This window comes from Protopterus annectens, chromosome 2.part0 (genome assembly GCF_019279795.1).
Source record: "Protopterus annectens isolate FY-2018-M chromosome 2.part0, PAN1.0, whole genome shotgun sequence".
Lineage (NCBI taxonomy): Eukaryota > Metazoa > Chordata > Ceratodontiformes > Protopteridae > Protopterus > Protopterus annectens.
Genome location: NC_056728.1, coordinates 92,954,093 through 92,978,834, shown reverse-complemented (window position 1 = coordinate 92,978,834; position 24,742 = coordinate 92,954,093). Strand labels below are relative to the sequence as shown.

The following is a 24,742-nucleotide window of genomic DNA, read 5'->3' as shown; positions in this document are numbered from 1 at the left end:
TGATATTGAGACCAGTTTAGCAAGAATTGGGGTCAAAGCCAAGACCATGACAATTTATGTGGATAAAATTTGGACAGGCACTCTTTAAGCTTGTGGAAGTATAAACCTATGAATTGCTACCTTCCAGGACTGGGTATTAGAAGATTGTCAGTATCAAGTACTGGGGTCCCTCTGTGCTACCCCCAATATGCTAAAACACTTTTACCGTGAGACAGCAATGAACAGCAGTATAAGTGATTCACAGTGCTCTGTAATAGGCATCTCACTTGGCTGAATCAACTGTTTCAACCACAACATATGTACTCATCTAAAAAGTAAACACACAAAAGGGTGTCATCCCTTTCCATCTAGTTGTGAAGTAGGTGACAATGTAATAACTTATATCATCTCTAAAGCATCCAACTGCAGTGGACAGAACAGTGAAAAACAAACTGCTTAATCAGCATGCCTTTATATACCTGATAAATACCTTGCTCTATTTATTTATTTATTTACTGACATTTATTTACTGAGAAAGTCTGACTGGGCAAGAGCCCTTTTTCAGCAGAGGCCCAGGGGAGAAAAGCTCCACAGAATACAAATTACAAAAGTGTCACTTACAATAAAATAGACAATGGTAAGAAAAGAATATAAACACCATGCCTCATAAAATCTGTGGTTTTCTGGATTTTGAATTCAGTAAATAATGACAGACATTTGAATTTCAGACTTCATATTCTTCAGAAAGTACATAGTAACACAAAACATTTTATTCTAGCAATTTTCTAAGTTTATAAGATCAATATTTGAAATGTATCCCTATTTTGGGGGCTGTATTCCAGCATTACTGGGTTTGTGCAGGTTTTTTTTTGCTAAGAGGTTGAGAGCTATGGTGAGAACTGAATTTGCTGAATATGTTTGGGGGCTGTATTCCCCCATTATTGACTTTGTCCAGGTGTTTTGTGCTAAGAGGTTGAGAGCTATGGTGAGAACTGAATTCACTAAATTATAGCAATTTAAGTTTCAGTCTTCCTGTCTTTCAAGAAACAGCTGATTTGGCATAGTGGTATGTTGCTCTGACTGTAGTGCACAGGGTCCTGGGTCCAAGACTTGGCAGGGAAATGCATGGCGGTAGCACAGCATTTTATTCTAGCAACTTTCCAAGGTCACACAAACAATGTTTAAAATGTGTCCCTGATGTTTTCGGCTTTTGTTCCCACCACCCCCCCTCCAAATAAATGTTGTCTTTTTCTAGATTTCTTGTGCTCTTGTGCTGCAAAGTTGAGAGATACAGTTGAGTGTCAAGTGGATTTTACAAGGAGCTAAGAGCTTCAAGGGAAGATAAGTTTATGCTGAGTCTGCTTGCATTGTTAATAGCACAACAGGTAGTTTTGATGCAGAAGGCCGTGGGTTCTACTCCCACATTATGTAGATGCATTGCTGATATTGTACTGTTACTGTGTTGTACTTTTAAAGGGGGTGGATGCTGCCGTCCTGAGAATGTCATCTTTGGTGGAGATACCTAGTAACTATCAACCTATTACCAGTTTGCCATCCATTCCGTATTGCATTATTATTAGCTTATCATTTTTTTAATGTAACGTGGGCAATTTATTCCTCAAGGACAACAGGCACTTTATTTGTAGATGAACAATGAACTATAAAGTTGTTTTCTAGCAGCAACCTCTTCATTAGTTACAGATCTCTTTAATGTGGAATTATTTCGATGACTTTTACTTCTGCTGAGATTGTGCATATTTAGTAATACTGGTGGATTGTAGAAGTTTGAGTAGACTTTTATGATGGAAATGTTCTGAATTGGGCAATTTTGTCATTATTGGTGCATGCATTTTGTTTCATTGTTTACTGGAAAAATGTTCAAAACAATAAATTTAAAACACCCTCTAACAACTCTACTGTATTATACAAGGAATATAATTAATTAGGAAGGTGTATCGAAGAACACATGTATGTTTCATGTGCAAGGGGCCTATGATTTGAAAACAGCCCAAAGTTAATCTTTATTTGATGCTGGCCAGATGTATTTTCTTTGAATTTGGGTTTCAATGCTGTTTCAATGAATGTGAGTTTCAAGGCTAGAGAAGTTTTAATGCTAAGTCTATTTTCAATTGAGAGAAGGAATTGTTTTGTTTAGCAGATGTCTATTAGTGTTTGCACTGTAAAATGTAAAATAAAACTTTTAAATGAAATCCAAATCATCGTAGAAGTAAAGCAGTATGCACATTACAGTGTTTATGATAAATGGGGTGAAATAGCCAAGTAATGGGACATTGGAATGGCTGCAGGGGGGAGTCCCCATTCAACCATGATTTTGTAAGGGGGAAGGGCGGCAAACTCAAAGACAGCCCTGGCTAAAACTATACCTCTTAACTGTCCAGATTTCTGCAGAAGGAATAGATTTTTGCTTCGTATTTTTGGTTTGTTCCTCATAAAATCTGTAGTTTTCTGGCAAATCATTTAGAAATGAAGTCACTAAATAATGACAGACATTGGGTTTCAGACTTCATACCAATACTTCTTTGCCAATCAGATGTAAGTCTGCACATTTTGTATATTGTTATCCACCTGTATTCTTTGTCTATATTTTTCTAAACATGTCTGCCTGAGTTTATCACTCCGTGATTTATGTACTGTCTCTTTTTTGGCATGTGGAGCTTTTCTCCCTGGGCCACTGCTGAAAATGAACATATATCCAGTCGGACTATCCTGGTCAACAAATGTAAAATAAATAAATAAAAATGTCCTTCAGTAAAATGCATGCTAAAGTAAGACAGTACAGTTGTGTACTCTTACCATAAATGTGGATGTTCGAGTGTGTTCACTGTTGCAGTCATGACTGTAGGGTTCTTCCTGCCAGCAGCAGCTCCCGATCAGCCAGAGTCCCAAAGTCTGGATCGGGTGTCAGCTGAGGTCACTTTTATCCTGACGTCAATGCGCCAGAAGGTATAAAGACCTCAGCTGATGCCATTTCCCCAGTTTTTCTTGCCCCAGATGTCAGGTGCCCAGAAAGAAAAGGCTAAAAAAGAAACCATGCCCAAAACCTCATCAGCCAAAATACCTCATAACAGATAATACTCAAAGAAAAAACAAAAGAGGGGGTAGGAGGGAGGGTAACCCAGACTGCAACAGTGAACACACTCGAACATCTACATTTATGGTAAGAGTACACAACTGTACTATGTCCTTCATTGTTCACTGTTGCAGTCATGACTGTAGGGTTGAGTCCCAATGCTAAGAAAGGGTGGCTGGAGGAGAAACAGAGGGAGTGGTCACAAAACCTTGCAAAGCCGCAGAAGCAAAACTGACCCTAGATTTAGAATAGAGAGGGAGGTTGTAATGCTTAGAAAAAGTATGTACAGAACTCCAAGTAGCAGCTTCCAAAATATCCTTGGTAGGAACCCCACAAAGAAAAGCTGCTGAAGTAGCAGTAGCCCAGGTAGAATGAGTCCTAACATTAACAGGAACTGGATTACCATGATAAGAGTAACAAAACTTGATGCAATGGGCAATCCACTTGGAAATAGTTTGCTTAGTGATTGCTTTCCCTTGAACAGTAGGAGCATAAGCGACAAACAACTGATCAGATTTCTGGAATATCTTGGTCTTTTCCAGGTATAAACGAAGCTGCCTGTGCACGTCTAAAGAGTGCAAAAGACTTACTTCCTCACTTTGAGGATTAGGATAAAAGATAGGCAAATGAATAGACTGATTCAAAGCCACTGCCGAAACCACCTTGGGCATAAAGGTGGGATTAGTCCATAGAGATACCCTGTCCTGATGAAAAATAAAAAAGGGTTCCACAGCCATGAGTGCTTGCAATTCCAAAATTCTTCTAGCAGAGGTAATAGCTAAAAGAAAAGCAGTTTTCCAAGACAAAAATTTCAAATCCGTGGAAGCTGCAGGTTCAAAAGGAGACAAGGTTAATTTCTCCAAAACATAGTTAAGATCCCAAGTGGGAACAGGAGCCCTCATAGGGGGCCGAATATTCTTAGCCCTCCAAGAAATTGTTTAAGTAATGGATGAGAAAAAATCGGAGGATCCGTATCGTAATGTGCAGAAATAGCAGAAGCATGAAGCTTAACAGATGAAAAAGATAGGCCCGTATGTAACAACTCTGTCAGATACTGTAAAATCAGAGGAATGTTCGGAACAGCAGAATCACCACCCTGGACTTGATTCCAGGAGCAAAATCTTTTCCATTTACCCGCATAAGATTTTCTAGTGCTGGGCCGTCTAGCTTCAAGGATTACATCCATAACCTGTTTGGAAAGAGTAGAGGTGTTTACAGACCCTGGATCTGCCAGGCAGCTAGATTCAGAGTTTTGACATGACTGTGCAGTATCCAGCTGTCCCGTTGAGACAGTAGATGAGGGATTTGAGGCAGAATCCAGGGAGGCTCCTGAACCAGGTTCATCAGAGTGGAATACAAGAATTGCCGAGGCCAACTGGGAGCCAGTAAAATCATTTGCGGTCTGTCCTATTTTATCTTCAGAAGTACCCGAGGTAGAAGAGGAAAAGGAGGAAAAGCATATACTGAGAGGTGTTTCCAACTGAATGAGAGGGCATCCACTTGTCATGCTAGTTTGTGGTAGGTCCTTGTGCAGAATGTTGGAAGTTGATGATTCTGAGGGGATGCAAAGAGATCTATGTCTGGACATCCCCACGCCTTTATAATCATCCTGAATATCCGAACATCCAACATCCATTCGTGTGGATCCGAAATGTGTCTGCTCAATGTGTCTGCCAGAGTGTTGTCTTTTCCTGGCAGGAATTGTGCTTGTAAGTCGACACTGCAGGTCAGAGCAGTGTACCATAGAGTCATGCCTAATCTGCACAGGGGGTAAGAGTGAGAGCCCCCCTGCATGTTTATGTACCACATCACTGTAGTGTTGTCTGTCTGTATCAACAATTGTCCTGGTAGAAGAAGGTCCCTGAAGGCTATTAGGGCATTCTGTACAGCTAGCATCTCCTTCAAATTTATGTGCAGGTGTGCTTGCTCCTTTGTCCAAACACCCTGAAGACATCTCCCATGCATGTGGTTTCCCCAGACATAATCTGAAGCATCCGTTGTCAAAACTTGGTTGGTTGGTGGAGGGCAAAAAGGCTTCCCCTTGTTCTGTAGACAGGCTTCGGCCCACCAAAGAAACTCTTGCTGGAGACAAGGCAAAATCGTGATCACTGTTTCCAAACTGTGGTAATGCTGAGACCATACACTCTTGAGGTACTACTGCAGTTTCCTCATATGCAGTCTTGCATATGGTATTAGTAGAATGCAGGAAGCCATGTAACCCAAAGCCTGCAGAATTTTTCTTTTCTTGTAGTCAGCTGTTTCATTGAAGCTAGGTGTCGGAAAGAAGAAGCCAGTTGCACTTTTTTGTCTGGTGTCAAGGAAGCCATCTGGGTTGTAGTACTCAGAAGAGCACCCAGGAAACTAATCTGTTGTGTGGGTACCAGATTTGATTTCTTTAGATTCACTGTGAAACCGAGGTACTGAAGAAGATTCTGCACAAAAGCTAGATGCCGAAGTAGAGTGTCTTTGTCGTCCGCTTGAATAAGACAGTCATCCAGATAAGGGTATATTTGAATCCCCTTCTGTCTGCAAAACACCATTACTGGTGCCAGGCACTTTGTAAAGACCCTGGGTGCAGTTATCCACTCATCTACTAATACCAAACAGCTTTAACAAGGTTTGGAATATATACACATACTTGGTGTACTGAAAATGATCTCAAGTTAAATGCAAAAAAGTGAAAACACTATAAAAAACAATGACAAACTGTGATAAAATAAAAATGCAATGTTACCAAAGAAATCCGCTGCCAACACTTTCAAATCACTCAGTTCTTTTTTTATTAAATTCCACCATAAGCGCTTTCGTCCACTTTTAGTATTGTGAACTTCATCAGATAATATAATAAGATTAAGTGTTGGTGGCAGATTTCTTTGCTAACACTATGTTTTATTTTAAATGCAAAACATTGCCATATTGCAGCATACAGCAAAATAAGCTGCTCCCATCTTGTATTCATAAATTGATCTCTTCTTCAGACAGAGATGGTCATTAGAGACCTGGGTACCTATTTGGGCAACTCTTTTTCATTCAATCATATTTCAACCATAGTCAGAAAATCCTTCTATCTGGTCCAGTTAATTATAAATTATAAACTGGCTCAAGGACAGAACCCACATGGTTAGAATTGCTGGAGCCATGTCAGACTCCAAACCAGTTACAAGTGGCATCCCACAAGGCTCAGTCCTGGGACCTCTCTTGTTTGGTATATATTTCTCGGAGGTACAGGCCAACACAGAAGGACTGTGGCTGACCAAGTTCGCAGATGACTGCAAACTAGGCACCATAATCGACTCTCCAGCCGACACAAGCATCCTACAAAAGGGCCACATAGAAACAGACAACTGGTGCCAGAGCCATGGCCTCAAGCTAAATGCCAAAAAGTGTATAGTCATCCCCTTTGGCAAAAACAAGTGCCCACAAATTACCACATAGGTGGTAATCCATTAAGTACGGAAGAAGTAATTAGGAACCTGGGGACCCAAGTTGATAGCAATCTCTCATTTGAAAACCACGTGGCCAAAGTGGTTAGAAAAACATTTTATATAGCCCACCTAATCATGAAGGGATTCACATCTAGATCAGGGGAGGTCATCGTGCCTCTTTACTCATCCCTCATCAGGCCCATAATTGAGTACAATGCCCCTTTTGGGATGTACCATACCAGACACCTGCAGCAACTGGAAAGACCCCAAAAGTACCTCACCAAGAGGATCAAAGGGCTCAAACAGATGCCATATGCTGCCCGGTTAAAGAAACTCCAGCTCTACTCAATGGCATACTGCCTGCTCAGAGGCGATCTGTGCCTGCCGTATAAAGTCATGTCCATCCCGGAATTAATGGACATGCTGCACCTCAGAATATCCAAATCCCATCGAGCTATGCACTCAAGAGACTTGAACCTCAGCACTGAAATAAACAGAACATGCTGGAGGGACAGATTCATAACCCAGAGGCTCCCTTCCCTCTGGAATAAAATCCCAGTCCAGGTTAGGCAGAGTCCCTTATTGACTCTCTTCAAGAGGAATCTTGATGAGTGGATGGGAGATCATAGGTTTACCCCGGGTATCACTTCTGTGTCACTGTTAGACAGAGGCACAGTATACTAACCTCGAAAAAGGGCATAGCCAGATTCATTTAAAATGGGTGGTGAAAGCCAAACAAACTATGGGTAGGCTTATAAATGCCCTAGGGCAGATAGCCTAGTATGAACCTATGAACCTATGTTATTGTCTCAGATTACTGAGCTTATAACATTACAATATATAATGAAACAGATATGCTCATGAACTAGATTCTACATCTCTTACAATTATCTACCTAAGTCAACAAATGCATAAGCACACAAATTAAATAGATAAATAAAATATGTCATAAAATTCTTTGGTTACTTCATCTTATCAAATATCACAATCTGTTATCTTGATATCACTTTCTCCATGTTTCAATGTTATCAAAATATGCAGCACTATGTTTTATACACATCTACTTAGTAAGGCATTTTCTTTTAGAATACAACATATGCTCATAACTCAGATATTGGAATTTGATTTTTGCCATATTGCAGTACCTTTCTCATTACTACCCAAATAAATAAATGCATCTTACCAAAACAAAAAGAATAAACCATTTTTAACTATCCCACATCTTCACAGCAGCTCTTTACATACATACACTTATGGGCTATCTCACAGACACACACACAGACACACACACACACACACACACACACACACACACACACACACACACACACACACACACACACACGCATGTGTACATTCTCATTCACAGAACTACTTATGTCCATTTGGTTACCAGTGCAAGGTGAAGTGGCTCCAATTCACCCTACACAGAGTCCACCACTGAAAAGCATAGATTTGTACATCATTTTTGTGTAGCCAGGGTAATGTCTGGAAAGGACTTGAGGGCCACTGTAATCACCCAGCTAAACAAATCAAGTCAGTCAAGCAGTACATAAATAATTATTTTCATGAATCTCTTTTTATTCTATTCTGTACATATTCATGCTAATAATGCCCATTCTTTTATTAGCAACTCATCATATCATGAACCTATCCAGCATCCTGCAAGCCTTTGCTTGACCCACAGTAGGCAGGTATGTAGCTCATGGTAAAAAACATTGCCCATGTTTCAGTACCACCCATGCAGTGATGTACAGAAAACCTTACAGCAGCAATTTTTCAGAATGTAACATTACATTGTTGTGCACCCGATTACAAATATTCATAGTAAAATGAAAAAAGTACAGACTAAATTGTCAATGTACAAATCCACTGATTGTATAACATTTTCACAGCTTACTAAAATACAGATATCTTAACTTTTCAATAGCACATGGCTGGATCAATTTTGAAATGAACAGGAAAATAAATATGACACAGATATGACCCAATATTCTACACCACTAACCTTCCTGCCCCAGTTTAAGGCTAATCCAATTTTGTATTTACATCTAGTAGACTGAGCCATGGCGGGGCTAGCCACCTGGCAGTATAAACCTTGGCTCGAGATGATTATCACTGTTGAAGTGACACCCCAACCCCATCTGCAAAAATGAGAAAAGGGGTTGAGGATGGATGGCTGGATCTAGTAGACTGATCCTCTGCACTAAAGATAACTATATGATCCTTTATAACAAAATGTAGCACAATAGTATCCTAGATATTTATCTCTGTTACGAAAATTATATCAACCATGAAGAAAAATAAATGTCTGTCCCTTTTAATTACTATGCCCTTCTATTTCAGTACCACTCATTTTTGGCTTAGAACTTTCACTTTGTTTGTAATTGCTATCAGTAAATATGTATGCATTCCCACAATTTCCAATCTGTTCATGCAGTCACTTTCAAGGAGGTCCAGGCCTCCTTCAGAATGAGGGCTACATAATCTGGGCAAACACTGTTTTTTGTATGTCTAGCATACTCTGACAATTAGTATAGGGGAATTAGGCTGTTTCCTGCAGTACAGGTTTCGATTCCCTCAGCCTTAATTTTCCTACTGTCAGATTTTGGTCAATTTGCTTAACCAGTGTTTTGGGGCAATTGAGAATTTGGTATAGGGTCTTTAATGGTTTCCTGGACCTCATGCCTAATAACTACTTATGAAACTATTTGATAGGTATGAAGCAGTTTTCTTGTTTTTCTATTGACCTGATATTCCACTTTTTAAAGCTTGTAGATCATAGAAAATCTTAAGTTAGAATAGACAAAGCACGATGATTTATAGCCTATATTCCCATATGTCAAAGCAGTTTTCAATTGTAGATTCAGTCTTCTGAAATATTCATTAATAAGCTTTGCTGTCAGTTGTTTGTGCTGCATTATTGCCCCTTCATCTATTCCCAGACTATATAAACTCACTGTTGATCTAGTTCTTTTATATCAGATTCCTCTCAAGTTTTATATTGTCTTGATGTTTCAATTTTTCTGCTACAGATACTGCTCTTACACATTTGTTGAGACCAAAACATTATCTGAAAATGTTTTAGCAACTGTAGCTGTACTTTCAGTTGTATGTTACCTAAAATATACAGATTTTGATAATCCACAAAAGGCAGATGAAATGCAGTTTGCTAGGATTGTTTTCTTAAAGTCCAGTTGTTACCATGGCCTACCTTAAGTAAAGAACTTAATGGACTGCCTGTATGGCAAAACATCAGTGATGGCAAAGAATTACTCAGGAATATTCCCTGCTGGATTCTTATACCTTGTTAATTAATTTGCCCTTTTATGGTTTAGTTGTGAATTAGTTTGCCACTTTTTCAGAGTAATTACATTATAATTTATCAATGTGTGATGAATCATATACATTTAAAAGCAGTCTATAATGCAGGAGTATGGAATATTGTGAACTTTTTTTTGTAATCGGAGTCATACTGAGATTCCTCTTCTTTTTGCAGGTTTCCATTTTGGCTTTGCTTATTAAAAGATGTTTCTTAGTTCCATCTGACTATATTTTATTTTCCTTTCTGTTCTATTACCCTGACTGAATATTTTTCTGAAGATAATTGTAGACTCTGCTTAAATTCCTATATATAGCTTATATGTTGCTGGAAGGCAAGTTATTGGTCAATATGTCTTAAGATGATTTCTAGGTTAATGTTCGAGTCCATTGTTCATCAAGCTAGTGTCATTTCAAGGTGTGCAAACAGTTTTGTTTTCTCAGGGATATATAATATTCCGCCAAAAGATGGGTAGAGCATCTGGACCTGGAGTTTTCCAGATCGGAGCCTTTCTTAAATTTGTGTTTATCCCACTGGCAGTTACTTCATTCTATTCCATATTTCCTTTATTAGCAATTGTTATTTTTTCTTTTACATCCTTTACTCATTCAGCATCCTTGTAGTAGTCAATATAGTTTTCTTAGGTATTTCTCAGGAATTATTAATTTCCTCTATTTTGGTGGTATCTCAACTGCTGCAGTTTTTCTTCCCATCTCCCTTAAAAACTTCTTCAGGTCATCCTTAAATTGCTTGTTTTGTACATCCTGACTTTTTTGACCTGTACATAAATTTTTGGTTTATTGCTAAAAATGGAGTAACACAAATCTTGATCTATTCTTATACTGTGATTTTGTTTAAGTGCATCTCCTTTCTAAGAGTTTTTATGAACTGATTTCCTTTTCTATATTCTTCCAATAAAGACTCCTTTTTTCTTAATTGTTTTATAGTTGTCTCTAATTGAAGTTTCCATGTTGGCATTCTATTGATTACTTTGTTTATCTTTACTACTTTAAACTTTATTGGTAAAACATTGTCTGTTAATAGCTTAGATGCACCATAATATATTCTGTTAGCAGAAAAAAGACAGAAAATTCACCCAAGGATGGCCAATCAGCGAAATCCACAAGTGTTCCAATTAAAATGTAGTCCTTTAATACGAATAAAACTTCGACTTGAAAATAAAATGAAAAATAAAAAAGCTCATATATGATACGATCTGAGGAAGACAACAGTCGAAAGCACTTATCGGATATCTTCAAGGGACAGTTTTGAGCTTTTTTATTTTTCATTTTATTTTCAAGTCGAAGTTTTATTCGCATTAAAGGACTACATTTTAATTGGAACACTTGTGGATTTCGTTGATTGGCCATCCTTGGGTGGATTTTCTGTCTTTTTTTCTGCTAATATTGACTGTTTTTGTGACAGACCACCTTTAGCTTTTGGGAGTTATTTATTCATTTATAATATATTCTGTTCATCTTTGTTATATCATGTAAATCTCTCTTGATGGATGCAATTACTATATTTGGTTGTTTCTGTCATTCACTTTCAGTAGCGCTTTTCTGTCATAAATAACTATTTTTACTAAATCCAGCAGCTCTTTTCTTAAATTATTTTCCTCACAGTTAAGATTTTCTTCTACAGTGAGTTGCCTAGTCTTTCTTCCTCTGCATACCATATATTAGCTACTGAATAATTATCCAAACTGAGTTTCTGAAATGTTGTTTTGTGAAACATCTTCATTGCTGATATAGTGCTTTACTTCCTCTAGTACTTGATGAGCATGTAAGTGTTTCAATGAACCGTTATACACTGCTTTGTTTCCTTTGTCACTTCCTCAGCATGTACCTGGTTTAGTGAACTATCATACTGAGGCATTATCATAACAATAAGAACACTATTATCCAGGTTTACCAGTTTTTGACTTTGTATCTGAACCAGCTTTTCTCCAGTGTCACTTGATTGCTTTTAATGCTGTCCAGTTTTCCTAAATTTTGAATTTGTAGCTAAACCAGCTTTTCCCCAGTGTTTTGAGAACATCTTCTGCCTTATATAGTCTTCCCAAATGTCATCTTTGTTGCTAGAGGACATTTCTGTAGTATCACTTGAGCATCTTCAACTCTTGATTCTTTCTGTTTCAAACATATCATAACAAACTACTGAAATAGCCAAGAAAATGTGTCACTGCAATTTTACTTCTGTATTTTTATTTTTCAGCTGATTAGAGATGTGTGTACTGTTCCGATTACAGCTGCACTGGGTTACCTTTTGGTTATCTGAACATATAGAGTATAAACATCTTTAACACTCTTCTCATCTTCCTTCTTGCCCTCTTCATCCTCATTATAACGTGTTTCAGACTGCTGTTTTTGACATGAAAATTATGACTTCTCATCTTAACTTAATTGTAAATTAACATAGCTCTTTTTTCATCATCAAAAAGAAATGCAAATTTGTATAGTATTTATCCAAATCCATAACTTACATTTGCAAAGCAGCATCACCTATCGTTTTCTTAACAGAAGTATTTTAATGTATTTCAGCAGTTATTTTTTCTCTCTGAATCTGACCATCTCCTCCTCAAAGTAGAAATATTCTATAATTTTGAGACATGAAGCTTTTTTTTTTGTCATATTATTAGAGTGGTAAAAACCCTGCTAATAAAACATGTCCCAGGTTCTGTACTACCTTCCTGAATGTCTTGACTTGTTTTCACATAGTCAGAAACATTTATTACTATATTAAGTGAACAAGGTTTATTACAGACCAACAGACAAAAGTCTTCTTCACCAGTATTAGACTTAAGATAGACTTTTTTGATGTCACCACAATCTTACTTTTATGTCAGCATCGTTGCTATTCTTGGCATTAAGAGACTGACCACTGAGTCATTTAGCATATACTCCATCAAAGAAACTCAGTAGTGGACTGGTGTATCCTCCTCTCTGATTGTAATTCTTATTATTTCTTTTTTAACTGCCTCCACTTCTGATCATCTACATTTCCTTCCTCTGCTACCCTATTTGTTCATCCTTTTTAGTAGCAAGTTCCTGCCATGTCCTTAGCATTAGCCCTGTCCATCTTTTATAAGTAAGATGACCCTTAATGTCATTATCTGAATGATGCTGCGAGCCCTGGAAGATGAGAGCTGAGGAGAAGGATATCATACTGTAGTTCGGTAGGTATTTATTTTTTTACTTCTGCAGGGAAATGAACTTGGGTGGGACATGAGCCTTCTCAATTTCACATCTGCATCAAGAACACATGCTTATTATTTTTATATATTTATTTTTATTTAACATTTGTTTACCAAGAAAGTCTGACAAGGATTATATCCCATTTTCATCAGGGGCCGAGGAGAAAAGCATTGCATTGACGTAACATTGTTGCAGTTAAATAAAGTTATTACTAAATGTGTTTCATAGGAACAATATATTAGCTAAATAAAGAAATCACAACATCATTTCATATGGTATGAACGTATACATACAGAGGGAAAATATTTGGACAGAGATAATGTGAAAAATGATTGTTGCCTATAGTTAAAAATTCACAAGCTACAGTCATAGAAATGAATTTATACAGATGACTAGATAAAATAGCCTAGGCAAAATTACATTTGTCCTTTATCTAAGAATTAGACTGAATACTTTTAGAGAGAAAAAATTAGTAAGAAGTATGCTTGTGGGGGACTAGTTCAGCTTGGAGTAGACATCTTTGATAATAGTCTGAGATCATGATGGAGGATGGATCTGTTTTCCTTTCAAAGGATTTATCAACCACAACAGATCTAGTAAAGTTTCCATTATGAGAGAAAATGGGGTTGAAGTCCTATAGGCATTAGTCTAATATGGATCAGAGGGACTACTGGGTAAATTACCCATTATGGCATGTGGGGCTGTGGTTACGCAAAATGCCATTTACTCCAGTACCCTGAGATATTTTCTTGGTGTTATCGATTCCCTATATTAAATACAAGGTTGGTCATTTGGTCAAATGGCTGCTATTTTTGTGACCATGAGGTATTTTGTTCAACCCCCCCCCCCCCACCTACCACTGCTGAACTACGCAGCATGCATATAGCATTGGCATCATCTTCCAGTTTTCTGTTGAATGGGTAGCCAGCTATGGCACTCTCACTCCCCTTGCAGAGAAAGAAGACCTCAGTCTTTGCCTCTGGCTAGCTCCTCCAGTGACTGGGCTATTTATCTGAATGCAGGTCTCCTGAGGCACAGTCAAGGCTCCTCTTGTCTGCACCATGGAGTTATCTCAGAATGAAATTCATGACTGCTGTATTCTTTGTAACTTCACTTCAACCTGTGTAATGATTTTCCAGTCACCCAGTTTGAGTTTCATTACATGACATAATTCACTTGTGATAGCATGCTCTCCCTTTCTTTCTTCATGCTATTTATTATTACTGTCACATGTCCTTCACCACTACTCCCACCTTGGCCCTTCAGTTTTAGTTCTGAGGATGGAAACTGAGAGGAAATTGAAAAACAACTTTGAACTGAGCTTCTTTTTTTCTTGTCTTTTCTTCTGCTTGTCTCTTCCCTTAATCCTCCACTTTTTTATAATATTCTTCCTTTTCTACTTTCTCTTACTTCCTGCTCTTTGATTGTCTTCCCAACATCTCTTTCTCGATCTCTTCCCTCCGAGTCTAAATTTAGGTCTAACAGGTTAGATGAAGATGAAAGGTATTCTCCTTTGAAGGCTCTTGCCGAGGCGCTAGAGGTTTTAATAAATTTGGTGTTTGGATCCTGGTTTTTCGTTGTTTTCATCAGCTTCCAGCTTCCAGTTTGCTGTTTCTACCTGCCTGTTTTGTTGCTTTGCTAGATGAAGAAGTTCTTGGACAACTCTCATTTAAACTGATTCCACATTACCATCCTCAGCTCTTAACATGGGTTAACGTAGCCGCAACTATCTTCCATTTCTTTGAGTAAATGCTTCTTACTGCAAACCAGAGATTCAGTACTCTTTATTGCTGGATTAAAGATGCAGAGTGGTTGTAAGGTACATGGGAAACAGTTTGGAAGAGAAATTAGTATAGCAAAATTAGAAAGGGATAGCTATATGCAGACCTTAGATTACAAAGGACTGTAGGTATGTGGATACACCAGAGGTACTTTTAAAAAGAACAGAACCCAATTCTGAACCTCTTTGTGTTTGGAAAGAGGGAATAAGCACTATTCCTCCCTGAAGTTCATCATTTTAAGGCTAAATACAAGAAACATGTTACTCTAAGTAACTGTGACATAAGGGCATTTCCCACTCTATACTTAATGTATGTGAAGGTTTCCATGGTCAGATAAATTATATATGTGCTGACAGTGTGCAAAATGTGCAACAGAAAAGATATCCAATCTGTTTGATCAGGTAGTATCCCTGGTTTAGAACGTCTCTCTCTGCTCATGGTCCACTAACTGCTTTTCTTTCAAACCAAATTCCTGATTTCATGGCTGCCATTGCAGATTTTTTGTTGGTGTTTTACAAGCCTTCTTTCTGTACTAGGTGTGGGTGTGTTTGAAATGAAAGCAAAAATTACTTTGGGCCTCTGTAAGTTTTTGTATAGCTTACTTGCTTGTCTAAGAGAATTTGGCATGGATCAAGTCCTGGCTGTTCAAAGACCATTGTATCTGAGCCAGGGACTCAAGCATCTTGCAGATTGCATGAGATGCCACTCATACTGAGTTCAGGCAAGGTGTGGCAACTGCACTCTTGTACCTTGTTTGAGCTCATTATTCGAGTTGGAGCAAGTTAAGTCATGCAACCATGGAGAGGGAGTAGGTGGTGGTTTACAATAGCTTTTTTTATTAGAATTAGATTTAGGGACCAGGAGGGAAATATTCAGTTTAGGGAGTGGGAGGGCAGTTTAAGATTAGGAGGTGAGAGGGGAGTTTTTGAGGGTAGGAACTGATCAGGAATTTTATGTTTAAGAAGGAAGAGGAGGAAGGGAATTTTAGGGTTAGGAAGTGATCAGGAATTTAGATTTAGGCAGGAGGGATATAGTTTTGCTGTTAGGAAGCAATTGGTGAATTAAGATTTAGGGAATGAGATTGAAGTTTTAGGTTTAGGAAGTAGGAGGGGAGTTATAGAGTTAAGCGCTTGTTGGGAAATTTAGGTTTTATAGTTAGGGACTAGGTTGGAGTTCTAGGGTTAGAGTTAGAGCTGTAGAAGGGCTATGCAGTTTAGTAGAGTCAGATGGTGAGAAGGTAAATTAGTTCAATAGGATCGGGCTAGTGATAGTAAGGGCACTTGTCATTTAGAGCAAATGACAATGAACTAGTGTCACAAGCTAATGGCACATGAGTACTTGTAGCAGACCCATTCAGCATTTGCATAAAGCAAGGGCTAATCTTTTTTCGTGACTGCCAAACAGTAGAACTTTAGATTCTGTGAATGCCTGATGCCTATTTTGAATTATATTTTACTGGAATTTATTTCATGGAACGAGAAGAAAGATTTGGTCGACAACTGGTATTAGTCTTTTTCCTTTTACTAATCTGCTGCTATAGTGGGATGATGTATGTGTTTTTGTCCTGGCTTAGTCTTACGTATTTTGCCTGTCTTCCCTGACTCAGTTGTGAAGGACCATTAGCTGTCCATTTAATAATGGACAATTTATAGTGTGTTTGGTACACTATTTGGAACTCTGGCCCGACAGAAATCAGACCTTTAGAGACATGGAATGAATTTATAAATGTTTTACGTAAATAGCTAAACAACGAAACCCCATGAAACTGCTTTTGAGACAATGGCTAATATTACCCAAGACAAGATTTTTTTCCGGCTCCTTACATACAATAATTATACAAAAACAATCCAGGAATGACTGCAAAAGCAAAGTTTGACATATGTATAACAAGCTACCAATTACTGCATTTACTCTGTATGTAGCAGTCTGTCGATGTAACTGTCCCCGTCTGTACATAATGTGCATCTCTAGGCAGCTATATATAATCAGATTTACTACTCTTCTGCCTGATTGTATGCATGGAATAACCTTGCATACATAATGAGTCTGCATTAACAAATATAAAGTATGCGCTTTTATTTTTATTTATTTATTTAACATTTGTTAACTGGGAAAGTCCAACTTGGAATGAAGCCAGTTTTCAGTGGAGCCCTGGTGAGAAACACTCCAGATGCATCTCTTTGTGACATGGGAGGAAACCGGACCACCCGGAGGAAACCCACACGAACACAGGGAGGACATGCAGACTCCACACAGAAGGCAGTCCAGTTGAAAATTGAACCAGAGAACCTCTTGCTGTAAGGTGACAATGCTACCGCTACACCACTCCACCATTTTGAAGATTAAAAATGCTGTATGTCATACAAAACTGTTCCTGGGCCTGGGTTGTGTTGTAAGAGGGTCAGAAGGCCATCACACATACATAGTCAGCAAATAAGGCAATCAATCCATCCATCAACCAATAAATAAATAAACATGTAAAACTTTAGGGTTACATGTCACCTTTTTAACTTGCCATTGTTTTCAGTACCATCTTCATTACTGCAAACTAAGAGTTTTATTATCTGAAGAAAATTAATTTACAACGGAAGCACTCATAAAGAAATAAACTGGAAGATTTAACCCTATCGAAGGATGTCCGCAAATGTTTATTATTCTTTGTTACTTTTTTACTGGACTAATAGTGGTCAAGAATACCTTAGAATTTAAGCTGAAGCTATAAGTATAGCTTGCAGGTCAGCTGGATGACAGTGATGTACTGCTGTTGGACCATAGAACCTTGAAGGTCCACCTTTCTCTGCTTTTCGTTACTGTAGACATAGTAATGGTCACCATCTATGTTCGGCCAACAGCAGACTGATAAATGTCTCAGTACTCTGGAGCTGTAAAAGCATTAAGTAAAACTGCTGTGCTATTCTATAAGACTAGTAGTTTGTTTAGAGATTACTGTAAGCTTCTAATTTAATCTCCATATAATAAATGCCAGAAAAAATTAGAACAACAGTTTGGCTTATATTGTAAAAATGGGTAAAAGTGAAATTTGGCATCTTTATTAACAGGTATTTGATTTATAATTACTGATTGCTATATACCAAATATTGTAACTTAAGGCATTTTCCATTATAAACTAAACTGAAAATATTTTAAATATAGGAATAATACATTTTATTAGTATCCTAAATTCATACGGAATTATTTCCTTCCACAGATGTGCAGTAATCAGATGGTTTCTAGTGCATGGAAGAAACTCCAGGCATACATCAGTGATCTTTGGAATGTAGTCGACATCTTTGCTCTTCTGCTTTTTCTCAGTGGACTGTTGTGTAGGTAAGTATAGATATTATTAAAAAAGTGAGCGAATTCAATTATTATTCATTTAACAAGACATCTATTTAGCCAGTGCTGTGACACAGAGGGATAAAGCCCTGGCTGTGGCCCAAATGACCCGGGTTTGATCACCAACTCAGGCATCTGATGCTCTCGGAAGCGAAGATGGAGGTGCCCATCCTGGGAGAAGGAGGGGAGGGGTGCATGTCCAGAGCACATAGTACAATATGCATTCAGTGGTGGAAATCAGAGAAACTATCAGAGTGCTAGCAAGGATGGGTAGGTAAGCTTACTAACATTGGCCTTTTGTAGAAGTGAGGGGTGCCTCACTGTAATTGCCCATTGCACAGCCCACTCATGGAACATGCAGGGCCTGTGCAGAGAAGGAGAATAATGAAGAAAACCCAATTTTGTGAATAAAATGGTATTCCAAGAAGCTCCAATCCTGTCACTAGTCCCAACCTGTTGGAACATTGTGAGTAGTAGAGTAGGGGTAAATAGACCCAAAAAATGAGGACAGACACCACGGTCAACTCATGATCAGCTGTACAGAGAAAAAAGAGGGGCCAAAAAGAGTAAGACATCTATTGAATTAAGTGAGCAGGTATCTTTCATTTTGTTCCTAACCTGTCTTAAGGATCAAAATGGTATAAAGCTGTACAATCTAATGTAAATGTAAATGGAATTTATATTAGTAGAGCTTTCCTTGTTTCTTAAAAGTTCCACATTTACTAGAGAAACTGAACTGTCCCTATTTTGGAGGAACATCTATTTTCAGTCTTGATTTACCCCGGCAGAGGATGTCCTTATTCTTCAAAAGTATGTCCTTATTTTCAGGCTTGATTTATCTCTTCAGACAATTTTCTGAATCTCCCTTATCAAATGTGATGTTTGAAGCTGTCTACTATACAGAAAACCATACCACATGACTAACATGTTAGTGGCAACAATAATCTAAAGAAGGAGGACAAACGTCTCACGTATCCCTTCCACTAAAGCAAAAATAAATTACCTTGTATGATAGAATTTTGCAATACTGTTCATTAAAGTTTTCTGCTTACATTTTTAATTTTTGTCACTCTCTGTTTTTTAAACATGTTTTTCTGAGTATTATCCCACATTCCTGCAGGAAGAGTTATGTGCTATTTGGGATTCAAATTTAAAGCCAATTAGATGGTCAGATTTTTAGCTGAATGTTCCTACTTTTCAAGGGCCTTTGTTCCTACTCAGTGTCTGCAGGTTGAGAGGAATACTCACAGATCTATCATAAAGTTATTAAATATATGTTCAATATATGTCAGTAGATAAACAGGTAGCATACCTGCCTTTGATACTGCAAAATCAGAAGGCTGTGGGTTTATCCACCTTCCAGTTATTTAGTTTAATTTTCCAATACTGATACTGCAGTGCAACATAAGGGATGTGCTGTATTCCTAAGTTTGCCATCCTTTGGATGAGATGTTAAACTAAAGTCCCATCCACTTGAGATAGTGAAAGTTCAGATGGATATAAAAGATCCCATGGCACATATTAAGAAAAGAGCAGGGAACGTTCTGGCTCTGGCCAATTTTTTTCCTAGTTGATGTGAATACCACTTAGGTTCTCCCCTCAGAAGAAGACACTGGTCTCTAGTGAGACTAACCTGGTCAACAAAGAGTAAATAAGTACATAAATAAATAAGTGTTTGAACTTCCAATTAATGAAATGACATTTGGAATGCATCCCACAAAATTACTAGCAAGATAGTAACATACGGTTTGGAACACTTTAATGTTGCTCTGCTCAGTGCCAGGAGTCTTAACAAAAATGCCCGATCATGAGGTCCTCCTGCTATTGAGTATATTCATATGTGTGATTACAAAAACATGATTTCAAACCAATGGAAGCAGTCCCTGTATTTCTGGGTAAAGTGCATATTACATCTTCAGATTTACTGGCAATTGTGAGGGCTTATCAATATTTGTCAAGGATATTATCACCTCATGACCGATTCCTTGGGATACCACATCTGAACCACTAGAATACTAAATAACCATGAACAAGACTAATTACCACTTCATGGCTAGTTATAGAACATCCTCTCTGTCTCCTACTGAAAACAATAGCCGTTTTTAACACATTAGCTGAAATCCCCATCAAACCTAATACTTTTCTAGTGGGGGACTTCGACTATCTGTCAATAAACTGTCTGACCTACACTTCCAATATTTAACTTGCTCATCACTTTATTGACATTATAAATGCTAACATTCTTTTACAAATAGTTAATCATTACCATTCTAATGTAGCCCCAATATTCTTGATTTAGTCCTCAGCGATATGGCTACTTCTTGCAAATCTCCATATGCCCCATTCCTGCCTTGTTAAACCAGACCTTAAATTAATGACTTTTTCCTTTAAAACTGAGGGTACTTCCCCTGTAAATATCCGTGTATGTAAGGACTTCTGAAATCAAACCTTCTTCAGTTAATGACCTAAACAAATTCTGATGTAATCTTCCACTGAAGGATCCCACCACTGCAGCCTGTGCCTTTGACTTCTACTCCCACTTAAATTGTTGTTCTGATAAGGCAGTTAAACTCATTGTCTGCATTAACTGTAATTAAAAAAAAAAACCTGTGGTGGAATACCTGTATAAATAAATTACATAACAAGGAAAAGAAATTGCTTAATGCTGATAAGACTTCTCATTCCGCTCACCTTAAGAGTACATGTAAGCCAACTAGCAAAGAACTTAAGTGAACCACTTGAGTATGAACCTGCGGGTCTATGTTAAAACAACAAAAAGCGTACATATCGAATGCTCGGATGAGCGAAAACGCATATAATCAAAATTGCTATTGTGGGGCCCCCACACCCTCCCTTAAAAATATATTTCAACTCTGAGATTGCACTACAGTGAGGAAAGGGCAAATTTTCTGATCTTCACTGTACCGCGATCTCACAATATCGATGTCACTTACCTGCGTTTTTGCTCATCCAAGCGTTCGATATGTACACTTTTCGTTGTTTAAACATAGACCCAAACCTGAAATAGTCAGTAAAATCAAAAATAACTGCAAAACTTTTTTCAACTACATTAGGAAGTTAAGAGCTAACACTAGATAATGTTCAGAGCTAGTCCACAATAATACTGCACTCACTGAACCAACGGAAATAGCCACTATCCTACCTAACAAATTTAGTATAAATTTTAGCCTGCCCACAGTTATAACTGTTCCACAGGTTCCATAGTCTCAGCCATGGCCTTTAATTGCGATGGAACAAGCTTGCTCAGTTCTCTCAAAAACTAAGAATACCTCATGCATGGGCCCAAATAGCATACTAGGTTACCTGATTGTCAGTGCCAATTATGACCTATCTGAACCCCTACTAAATCTCTTTAATATAAGCCTCTCCACTGGTTATATTCCTGTAGCCTGGAAAACAGCCATTGTAATGCCATTAGACAATGGTGGTCCAAACACAGATTCTGGTGACTACAGATTCATTAGTCTCACAAGCCTTATATGTAAAGCTATGGAGTGCAGTATTACAGACCTCATTAATCTGGACATTGAAAATCATTTCACAACATCCCAGTACAACAAAGATTTTGTTGCCAACCCTATGTCACTGGTTGTAGCCCTAAAGCTGCTGACATCAACCAGTACAGTTTTAATGTTGATGTCACAAACCTTGGTTTCTGTGACCAAACTGGCAACTTTTCCTTTGACAGTCTTGATCTTGACCCTAACCTGATTATCTTAACATCAGTGTTGATCTTCATTATTTTTATATAAATTCTGTCAATTTGGAAAGTGGTTTCAGGCACAGCACTCAGACATGAATCCTCACAGCACCAGTGTTGTACTCTGTTGTTTTTGGTACAAAAGGCCTGGCCATTACAACTGACACCCAACATTTGATATAGGCCCCTTTCAATCTGATACAGTCTCAGTTCTAGCCAACCCACATTGTTAATTTAGAACCATGCTCATGTTTTGACACTAGGACTGTGTACTGGACAGGACTCCTCTATAGTCGTGGATCCAAAAATCTAGTAATGATAGACTGAAGCTCTTTGCAGATCTCTCAAGTGTTCTTAGGTCATAAAAAATATTTTTCCTCCTATTTGGAGTCTTCTTATTCAAAAATGCACAGGGCGACTATGTGTAAAAGGAAGTATGTAAATTAAACACCTGCATCAGCCACACATGATCTAGCGAATTACTGCAATTAACTGCATCTTGCTTAAACAAGATATGAATAATCGCAACTAAAACATCTAACTATTCCAAACAAATGCCAATAGAAAAATAGGTATATAGGAATAATCAACCATAAAACTAATTTTCCTCCTTCTTAGACTCCTGTGATCCAAACATATAACACAGCATGACTAACCAAGCTTTGAAATACTGAAATGTTGACACAATAAAAGTGATATATTTTTAAAATAGTAGTGCTTCCTAATATGATAATGTATCACTTATAAACTGTGTGCTCCCCAGTTATGAAGACACTAATTCCCCCTCCTTCCTTTCCTGATGACCTCAAACTCTGTGAGGTCCTCAGGATGATGCAATAGTGAGGGCTATGGCTAAATTACTCTCTGTCAGCCTCACAGCAGACTTTGCATGGGTATTCAGGTCTACACAACAGTCATCTCAGGAAGTCCCACCATTGGCTGATGTGCTAAAAATAGTGACTAGCTAGGACTGGAAGAACCTAGACATGAAGTCCCCCATAACAAGAAAAGCAGACTGTTTCCTATGCCCTTCCAGGGCATGAAGATTCTGGTTAGAGACTCCTAAGCCAGTTACTTTAGTGGTGATAACTCCTCTAAAGGAAGCTCCTACACTACTCAGCCCCATGGCTTTCCCACTAGATAGATTGTACAAGGTGAATGACTGCATAAGGAAGCACTTCTTTACACTCTCCACCTCCTCTCTGAGACTACTAAACTGTTTGATACACATGGTGGACTTTCAGAAGGATCTGTCCACTGAGATGCCCCAGACACCAAGAAATTGTCTGATGAACCTAAAGAAAAAAAAATCCCCAAATCAGTCCTTAGTTTCTACTAGGGCAAACCTTGTGTGGAGATATCATACAATGTTGCCAAAGATTTGTCAAAGCTGCAGGATCTGGCATAGCCGTCTGCCAGCATAAATGTCTCCATTTAAGCTAATTTGCTCAGGACAGTGTGCATCTATTTTCAGGGGCCACATTTACTTGGGCCAGATGTCAAGACACACATCATGATAACAGTAGTCCTGGGACCTTGCATGACTGCTTCCCAGTGAAGTCAATTTGGTGTCATTTGATCCTTTCACCTGTCAATGAGGAAACCAATAACAATGAACAGGTAGGTGATAGTCATAGTTAGTTGCAAGGTACCATTTATTTTCCATCCCGTCACCTGTCAGACATTCCAAAGTGTCACAAGAAATTGCCATATATAGATGTCCGAAGCTTCCTAATCAAAAATTCCATCACATGCATTCCCACCAGAAAGGGTAAGTATATTACTGCATATTCTACTTTGTGGAAAAAGAAGGTACATCAAGCAAATTGTGGATCTGAGCATTAAGGACATTCATCCCAAAGGAAACCTTTTGAATTGGATGTACTCTTCAGGCTCAAAAGATTTCTACCTCCATATAAGTAGGCGGTATCTGCTTTCCACATCAGAGCCACTCATTATCAGAAACAGACCCCCCCCTATTTGTTCTCACCTCAACCCCCAGAGTGCTCTCCAGATGCATACCTGTGAGTAGTACACTTGTATTTACAGGAAGTGAAAATGTTTTAATATCTGGGCAGCTGGTTTCAAGCTGCCCACACTATGACTCAGTTAATACCGTCAAAAGTATTTCTGATCACCTTGTTCAGTTACTAGGGATAACATTGAATTTCTTGAAATTTCAGCTGCAAACTGCTCCAGTTTTTATATTTATAGGCTACAGTTTAGACAACAAGTTGTGCAGAGCAAGATTCCCCATGTAAAGTTTAGGTACTTCAGAAAAATAAATGTTTTCTTCTTACATCCCGCATAACCACAACTTATGCTTGTCTAAAAGTACTGGGTGTCATGGCTACAGCTACAGCTATAATTCTTCATGCAATAGTTTCACACAACGGTTCTCCATTGGACCCCTAAGGTCCAGAGGTCTCAGACTATGTATCCAGTTGATCATCAAATTCACTTCTCACAGGCAAATGATACTTAATATGGGAGATGGGCAACAACAGCAACAACAAAAATAATGTATCTTCATTGGCTGTCCCCTCCAACATCACTTTGTGTCTGTTTACCTTACAGATACACAGTGCAGGGTCACATGGGGTAATTGGCTAGGCTTAAAATGGCCCACAAGGGCAGCTAGCCTAGTATGAACCTAGGTGAGAGGTTGGCATAATGATTATGTTTCAGAGATGCAATCATCATGGCTGTATCAGTCCTGGAATGGAGTAAGCATTTCAATGGATAACATTCAGGATGTCTTGTTATCATCATACATTCCCTTCACATCAATGTACTGGAGGTGAAGCGCAGTCCTATTAACCATACAAGCACTCTAGGAATGCCTCCCAATAATTAGATGATAACAGAAGACGTAACAAATGTATGGTTT

General features: G+C 38.3%; 1 protein-coding gene across 1 annotated transcript in view; it reads left to right on the top strand.

Annotated features, from left to right (window-relative positions):
* Positions 1 to 24,742, top strand: part of TRPM8 (transient receptor potential cation channel subfamily M member 8) — an 820,991-nt gene that overhangs the window by 587,051 nt on the left and 209,198 nt on the right. The window contains 2 exon segments of the mRNA XM_044060289.1: positions 18,004 to 18,122; positions 24,067 to 24,072. Coding sequence (XP_043916224.1) covers positions 18,004 to 18,122; positions 24,067 to 24,072 — 125 coding nt within the window.